The 9273-nt window shown below is 41.6% G+C and overlaps 1 protein-coding gene across 1 annotated transcript in view; it reads right to left on the reverse strand.

The window, feature by feature from the left end:
• Positions 1-93: 93 nt before the first annotated feature.
• Positions 94-9273, reverse strand: part of bin3 (bridging integrator 3) — a 43650-nt gene continuing 34470 nt past the window's right edge. Inside the window, exon 9 of the mRNA XM_012830409.3 lies at positions 94-1977. Within this exon, the coding sequence (XP_012685863.1) occupies positions 1831-1977 (147 nt within the window). The 3' untranslated portion in view covers positions 94-1830. The remainder of the gene's footprint in view (positions 1978-9273) is intronic.

Here is a 9273-nt window from a genome sequence, read left to right on the forward strand (position 1 = left end):
ATGAACTGGGCATGAATGAAGACGCAACACAATCTGACACTGCTGGTTGACAATAATACTCTTCAGGATATTATCAGAAGAGGACACAAATGCTTCATGACAAAGGACGGCACATTTTTTCAAATGTACCCTCTTTTTAATAAAAAGACACACACTTAGTCCCTACAAAACACGACATTACCAGAAAGAGTTGATTCAAATTAGGTAAGTAACAATGATGGCAAAATATCCGGTTATCTACTCGTATGAAAGGGATGAGATGATGCAATGTGTTAATAGATCCAAACAATATTTAGGACTTCAGTGAAAAGTACACAGACATGAAAGCAAAACAATAATTTTCATTATGAGCAAACAATAACCTCTGCAAATGACACAGAGGAACATGAAGGCACAGAGGAAACTTCCCTTAAAACATTTCAACAGTCCAAGCATTCCATGGTCGAGTTACTTCATTAGTTGGGCTTGTCTTTCTTCATACAGTGATTGACATTAGCATCATTTTATAGGCAATATTTACAACAAGGTCTTAACAGCTTCTTAACGTGATGTGGGGATTGGTCCTATTGACCAAAAGGGCCTTGACTGGCACTGGAACATTAGTGTTATGGCTGTGTAACACTATCCAAACACAAGATAAATTAACACTCTAGTATTCAACCCTACATACATAATTAAAAAAACACAAAGACAATGAGAAAAACTAATGAAACCAACACAATAATGACACAATCCTACTAAGGTGTTGCACAGAAGAAGATTACCACTAGAGGGCGCTGCAGTATTGTTTTGGCCAGTTTGATGTCACATACATTACTGTTGCTTCCACTGAAGTGAGAACGAAATGTAACTAATAGCACCGTGCAGTAGGCCTACATGTCCTGTGTTCTCATTATACACCAATACAGAGTTAAAGATACGCATTGTACAGGAATGGTGACTTAACATTAAGAATTACGTTATCTAGAGCCTTCACCGCCTCAAACGTTTGACTAGGTTACTGAGGGCAGATATATGAATATTCTTACACAAACAAACATGTCAGAAGCCACATAGGCTAGTTGTTGGGTCATATCTATAGCGGGTCATTTCAAATATGTATTCACTTTGTCAATGCACATTTCATTACATGTGACACAACGAAGATCACTGGATTAGAATGTACAACGCAAAATAAACAATAGCTCTGAAAGATTCAAATAAACGCAGGTGTATGTTTATGTTTGCTTTATGTTACCGCACTTTTTCGACGCAGGTGGCAAACATAGTAGCCTACACAACCCATTAGAGACCACACTTCACATAAAGCACATAATAGAAGTGACTTGCCATTAAACGGCGATTGCAGTCTTTCTACGAGGGCGATTTTTTTCTCCCCCCTACTAAATGTGAACGCAAAGCCGAGCTAGAGAAGCTTTCACGGATGATGGACAATAGGGAGAAGCGAGCGGCTCGAAATTGAGTGGGTGACCACTTCAGCACATTTTCAACACGTGAGTTTCAAAAACAAAAATCAAGTCTTTCCCAGCGCTGGCTTTGAGCCAACTTCATTGTTAGAATGGCTTTTAAGGGTGGCTTTTTGCCTGAAACGCTTATTAGTGTTCTCTACAAGTTACAAATGAAGAGGTTATGTTAGACTGATGAAAAACCGAAATAAATAAATATTAAATTTCAATACAGTGTCATTCAACTGTGTCAAGGCTGATAGCGAGCCAGACGATGACCAACAAGGAATTATCCGATATAACAAACCATTCACTGGAGTGCACTGAGGCAAAAGAAGTGGGGGGAAAAAATCAAGTGAAGACGCGCTTTCGCTGAACTTTCTCCTCAATCATCCGCGACGATGGACAGCGCGCGCAGCTCACTCAGTTTGGCCTCGTTCTCCCGCTCCCTCTGTTCATCTGTGAGGCCGGCTTGGTCTATCTGTTCCGTCAGGTCACTGAAGATCTTGTGCATCTCTGTAAAGTATACCACCTGGGAGAGAGAATAAAAGAGAGTGAAAAAGATGGCAAAGAAAAGTAGAGCTACAATAGCACCTAGCAAGTATTAAAGAAAAGCTCAGGCTAAACTCCCTTGTCTTGAATCAGCAATTACCTACTGGAGACAAAACCTATTTGTTGAGGGCCAAACATACAACTTTAAGCTCAACGCCTTCGCTTACCCTTTCACCTTTCCTAATGAGACACCTTCTTCAGGAGGGTTAAGAACTCACCCGACAAACACCTACAAAGCAAACAAGGCCTTAAAAAAAAAAAAAAATATATATATATCCTAAAGAAAAAAGAGAATTTTCTACAAGCGGCAAGAAAGCAGCATAGCTCTGCACTTCAGTGGGTAGTGACCCTGCCTTTTCTCCTCCAATCTGTACAAGAGTGCGCGAGTGTTGGCTGAAAGCTTTTTTGACACATCCCACCCCTGTCTCTACCCCCGGCCCGTGAGTCAGGCTCCCAGGAGAGTGGCTTTGATGATTAATACACTTTAATCACATTACAAGGCTCCAGAGGAGTGGGCTGAGAATGAGCGCTCTGGGAAATACAGCCTCTTCAAACCCACACACACACACAGGAAAGATATTTATTCATGCAACACTTACAGTAGCTACAGAGGATGGAGGGGTATCACTGAAAGAGCTTCACCATGCACTATGCAGTACAGTGTGTAATGTGAGCACATATGAGGGAGGCTGTGTGTGTGTGACGGAGAGAGAGTGTGAGTGAGTGTGTGTGTGTGTGTGTGAGAGAGACAGACAGAGAGAGTGTGTGTGTGTGTGTGAGAGAGAGAGAGAGACAGAGAGTGTGTGTGTGTGTGTGTGTGTGTGTGTGTGTGTGAACAATAAAGATAATGCTGAAAGAACTACAGGCTATGAGCTATATATGAATGCTTAGTGTTGGTCAAGCTATTTTTATTAACTGCTGGTTTCAGCAAATTACCTCCGATTTCTCTCACAATGAAAAAACATTGAACGGAATCAACAGGACTTTTTGACTTAACTGAGTGAGTTATGACCAGGATCGATTAAATGAAAATGTATAAAAACTAAAGCATTTTGAATAACAGTGATTTGGAAATGTACTTTAAAACTTAAACACTAGACGTGGATATACATTTAGTTTCAGTCAGGAATCGGTCAGGAATCGGTCAAGGCAACTAGGGGTTCCGATATATTTTCAAAATAAAATAATCAAATGTGGGACACATAGTACAAACATTTCAGATCAATCCTCATAAAGAACACAATATTGTATAAATCATGTATCAATTTAAGACGTATTATTTTCAATAAAAAAAATACATTCATGAAATTCCTTAGAAAATGTTTGTGGCTAAAATCACATGCTTATTAGAGGCTGAATTCCACATAAATAAAGTCACCTCTTGGATATGTGGAAATATGGAAGGAGAAATATTTAGTAAAGGTGTAATAACTTTTATAACAGAACACCCCAAAAAGTTATAACTTGAAATATATTGCACTTTATAACTTATGAAAGAACTGTTTCTTGCAAAAAATTATATAATTAGTCTATAAAAAGTTTTTCGTGGTACCTGCAGCTTTCAACATGAACTTTTTGAATTTCACTGATGGCAGGTCGGCCATGGCTTTCTGGCCTTGTGAAACTGCCTGTTCACCGGCCACTGTGGCCTTGGTTCCCCCATGAGCTGCCTTCATTTATTCATTTTCTGACAAACCAATAATGTCAGCAACAATTTTCATTGTAAATGCATCTGTTGTGTACTTTGATGAGGTATAAATGAATGCTGCAGTTAATCCTTGTTAATCAGTCTATCAGAGAGAGAGATAGAGATTGTTTAAGCTCGTTGTCATGGTTACCATTCATACATTTACGTGGAATGGTCAGCTTCTGCCCACTTCATAGCCTAGCTGTCCCTATAACACTTCATAGCTGTGCCTATAACACTTCATAGCCTAGCTGTCCCTATAACGTCATAGACTGTACCATATGTCATTTGATTGGTTATTTCTGATGAGAAGAAGATGAGAAATCTCACATTTTCATTCTGGAGCCATCTTTACAGGCCAGTTTCTGCCAGATTAAACCACCTATGGCCTTGAGACGGCACAGAGCCCCATACTAATTTATTTAACAGCAGGAAGACAAATATTAGTGGAATATCTTTAATACTTATGAAACGTAGCCAGCTACATCAGTGTTTAACAGTGTTTAACAACAAAATAAGAAATAACCCAAAATGGGTATAATTAAAAAAATGATGGCCATGCATGATAAGAGCAAGGCAAAGACTGCTGTGGCCACACCCTTTGGTTTTTTCCAATTTAAAGTAATGCCATTTGGTCTTATGAACGCTAACGGCACATTTCAGAGGTTAATGGAAAAGGTCCTGGGAGATTTGATTGGCCAGAAATGCTTTGTCTATATTGATGACAACCATCTACTCTGCTGACCCAAACAGCACCTGAAGGACATGGCTATGTTTGCCAAGCTGCATGATGCCAACCTCTCACTCAAAAAGTGAGGTGTGGTTATTTCCTACTCAAGCAACTGAAATGTCTTAGCCACATTGTGACTGGGCTGGGAGTGGAGGTTGACTCAGCTACAACTGCAGCAGTCCCCAACTATCTTACACCACAAATCTTTGCAGAGATTCATGGGCATAAGATAAGATGGTACCACAACCTCATCCACAGGTTTGTGGACTTGGCTGCCCCACTCATCAATTTATGAAAACTGACGAGGAGGAGAAGGTTGTCTGCTATGCATCGTGTGCTTTGAAAGGAGCGTAATTAAACTGCTCTGTTTCTGAGAGAGAGAGAGAGAGAGAGAGTGCTTGGCGGTGGTCTGGGCCGATGAAAGAAGCCACTTCTTGGAGGGTGTGCTTACGCGGGCCTTCTGGGGCCAATTCCACAAAGAAAAGCAGGCCATAATGTTCTATTAGCTGTGGTTGATTGCTACACCAAGTGGGTGGAGTTGTTCCTATTAAAAGACAGTAAACCCACCGTATTTGCAAGATTCCCAGAGATTAAGTATTTACAGTATGGTGCGTGCCTAGATTCTTGCAGTCCTATTGAGACCCCCAGTTCACTAGACAACTTTAAACTGATCTTTGCGGGTCTTGGGAAGTCACTTCAAAATTGACTACGAGTTACCAGCCACAAACCAATTTGACAGAAATGGTTAACCGCGTACTCAACACAATGATTTTATGGTGGCTGATCGCCACCGAGAGTGGGATAAATGGCTGCCTGAGTTCAGGTATGCAATTAACACCACAAAGCATGAGACGACGGGAAGGACTCTGGTAGAGCTGACTCTTGGGAGGAATCTCAAAGGGCCTCTAGGGCATCTCATCCATACTGGTTAGACACAGAATGGGAGTGGTTAGACGCAGACAAGCTAAGTACTATAATACCCATCCGAGATGTGTGCCGTTCAGAGAGGGAGACTGGGTCAGGGCGCACCCATTGTCTAAAAAATAAATAAAGTCTAAACCAAGTTTGTGCCTAAAAAGGTTAGGATCAGCTGTTGTGTTGAGAAAACTAGGCCCAGTAAACTACAAAGTTAAAATGGGAAGACCAGTCCAAGTGTTGACACTGTTAATGTTAATCAAACACTGTTAATCAAACACTACTTGGGGCCCAGGACTAGTTGCCTCTGGCAGGAGGGGGAGGGGTTACGTAACGTAGGCAGTTACATCAATGTTTATCAATATAACTGAGAATACAAATGAATAATCAAAAATTTGTGTGTAATTTAAAAAAAAGAATTGGAGATGGGTTAGGGTTGGATATGGGAGGAATGTATATACATTATGTGTTTTTGTTTCATTTTTTATGAATATGTTGATATGAAAAGTAATCTGGGCGTTGTTGAGGCGACTCCTGTAGTCCCAGGAAAGCACGAGGGAAGTGAACGTTGAGGATGATGGCCTTCTCTTTAAGTACACAGCTGTATTGTCTACTTTACTGAATGGACTGTTTTGGATGGGTGGTGAGGTAACTCACATAAAAGACGGACTTTGGGACAAAGGGGAGAGATCGGACTCATGGGTTTGTTTTTGTTAGGGGTTTTGGGATGCAATTAAGTAAAACAAAACATTTATTCAGAAGACATTAACTAAATTACATATTTCGACAGTTTATTGGAGAAACTTGTGATTGTGTGACTTTATTAAATTGAATTGACTTGTGATTGAAGTTTACTTTAAATCTTTTTGCGACGAAAGGATGTTACATTGAATTACAAAGCACAACTTTATAACGCATAAGGTATTATATTTATTATGCTTTTTCATTTTTCCCGTTTCCTTTAGTCTATTATATAGCTTCTTGTGGATGTAAAGTTACAATGTCTGCAAAGTAAAAAAAAAAAGCCCAAAGTACACGCAAGAGGGAGTAACTCTTCTGCAGAAACCACTTTTCTCAGCTGCCTTAAATGCCTTGTTGGAATTCAAGGCCTTTTCTCTGTTACATGACGACGCAACCTTGTAACACAATCCTTATCGCCCAATGATGATGTTATTGATCGCGGAGGTGTCCAATCAGAGCACACTGGGCTCATCGGGAGGATGGGGCTTCAAAACATGAGCTCTAACAAAGTGTTTCAGATAGAAGGTGAATAGAGATTCAATAATCTAAATTTTTTTAGATTTTTAGATTATTGAAGCATGTAAATCTATTCTAGTAGACCCCCAAAATCTTTTTTTCAGTTTTGGTTGCCTGCCCGACTGACCAGAACCTTCTAGACCAAGTACATATCTGTCCCCATAAGCAAAATTATAGGTATACAACATTTTGAAGCCTTTTAGCCTTTTGAACCCCTAAACCCGATCTATAATTCAGGAGACAATTGTACATTGCCTGCCCCCCCCCCCCCCCACACACTTGCAAACTTGATCAATATTTCCCCCATGGCTATAATTTGAGATTTTTCCAACATATAGATTCATCTTCCACCAGAAAAATAAATGAGATAGGGAAGTAAAAAAAAAAACTGGTTGAATTCAAATGGAATAGTCCTATACACAAACACAAATTCAACCTTATCCTCTGCTAGGTATTAAGTTGCTAATTCACCTTTTTGAAAAAAAAGAAAGTTAGTTTTACAAGGGCCTTTGAAGCACCTTTGCCTTCTTAAAAAATTGTACTCCAGATGTTATCTTACTGGACGCTGAAAACATACTAGAACTTGCCTTATCTTCATGTCACTGAAGACAAATCAGTGCAGCACAGTGACAGGATACATATTTTATTCCCTGGTGTCAAATACACATTTCCTGTGTAATCACTGGCTTATGCATTGACTAACTTTACTACAATCAGGCGCTGTTTGATGGTTATGTGTCACAGAACGGGTGCGTTAGTTGTGCAAAACATCCTCTAAGGATTGAAAAATGGCCGCATAATACAAACATGCCAAGCGCGTTGTGCTGAAGGACAAATGAACACAACAGCGTAGTGTATGATTACACATAATTGATTTGAAGTTGGATCAAAGACACAATAGATTTAGCGGCCATCCGACAGGATGCCACTGGAGGGTTCACTCAAGCCAGGGTGACTACATTCAGAGGCTTGTCTGCCTGCCCCTTGTGTGTGTGTGTGTGTGTGTGTGTGTGTGTGTGTGTGTGTGTGTGTGTGTGTGTGTGTGTGTGTGTACGTGTGTGTGTGTGTGTGCGTGGGGACAGGGACATACACACGTGTGTGTTTACACCAGCCGCAGACAGCCTACCACATCAAGAGCCTTGGCGGGGGGCTCACGTTACCGTCGCGAGGGTGGAGTTCAAAGGGCAAAGAAATGTTGGCTGTAAAGATCCGTCTAAATATACATACACACACATACATGTAGTGTATACAAACATACGTGTAGTGTATACAAGCCTGCAGTACATGTATGTTAGTAACATCCATCAATATTTCTGCATGTAATCACTCTAAGCAGTCATTGCTGTTGTGTGTGAGGTCTCAATGCTGGCCAGCCCCAGGAAATAGCCACACATGAAAGATGGTTCTGGAAAAACTACTGAATGTAATTTACTATGTAACTGTGTCACGTTGTTTAATGTAATTTATGTAAGGAATATTGTTAAGCAGAACACAAGGCGCTCTTTCAGATAGAGCTAATCTAAATGCACAAGTATGAAATACAGAGTGACATGTGTGTGAGTGTGTGTGAGTGTGTGTGTGTGTGTGTGTGTGTGTGTGTGTGCATATGTATGTATGTATGTATGTATGTGCGTGCGTTTGTAATGCTGTGGGTGGATGTGAAGGCCACCCAGTATGTTTAAGTGTGTGTGTGTGTGTGTGTGTGTGTGTGTGTGTAATGCATGTTTGTGTGCATGAGGGAGCAGATGTGCAGCATTCGTGTGTGTGTGTGTGTGTGTGTGTGTGTCTCCATTTGTGAGCCAATGAGCCTGTTAGTCTCATATCTAACCCTTCTGAGACTTTCATTCATCCACTGGTGGGTTGTGTGCATGTGTGTGAGGAGTGTGTGTGAGTCAGCGGTCAGCTGAAGGGCCCTTGTAACATCCGCCTCTGTGTACACACACACACACACACACACACACACACACACTCATGTTTGCATGCACACAGACACGCACACGCACACGCACACACACACACACACACACACACAGACACACACACACGTCTGCATGCACACAGACACACACACACACACGCACACACACACAAACAGAATCCCCAAGAAGCCAGTGACTCAGCGAGTCAGAGGAAGAATAGACAGATGTGGCCAAGTTCACTGCCAGAGTGCCCTTTGACATAATCTCCTTTCTGTAAACTAGCAGAACACACACACACTCTCCCCTCTTACACACACGCGCGCCCACACCCACTCTACAAGCTCTCAACTGTCGTATCAAAGTGTTAGTCAGTGTTGCTGATAGTGCTGTGATGGGAAAGAATGTAAGGTTTTAACAGTGTGTGTCTCATCTCCTGTTCTCAGTCCTGCATCACACACACTTAGAAAGAGAGACGGGGGGGGGGGCAGAGAGAGAGGAGAGAGAGAGAGAGAGAAAGAGAGAGAAGAGGGGGGTGGGGAGAGAGAGAAAGAGAGAGAAGAGGGGGGTGGGGAGAGAGAGAGAGAGAGAGAGAGAGGGGGAGAGAGAGAGGGGGAGAGAGAGAGAGAGAGAGAGAGAGAGAGAGAGAGCTGTGCTGTGCCATGCTGTGCTGTTAGTCTGAAGGGACTGCTGCGTGATGGCCATGTGTGGGTGGGTGGCAGAGCTGGGCTTGCTCTCTTCCTACCTCTCCACATCTCTCCTCTTCTCTCT

The sequence above is a fragment of the Clupea harengus genome, chromosome 7 (genome assembly GCF_900700415.2).
Source record: "Clupea harengus chromosome 7, Ch_v2.0.2, whole genome shotgun sequence".
NCBI classification, from domain to species: domain Eukaryota; kingdom Metazoa; phylum Chordata; class Actinopteri; order Clupeiformes; family Clupeidae; genus Clupea; species Clupea harengus.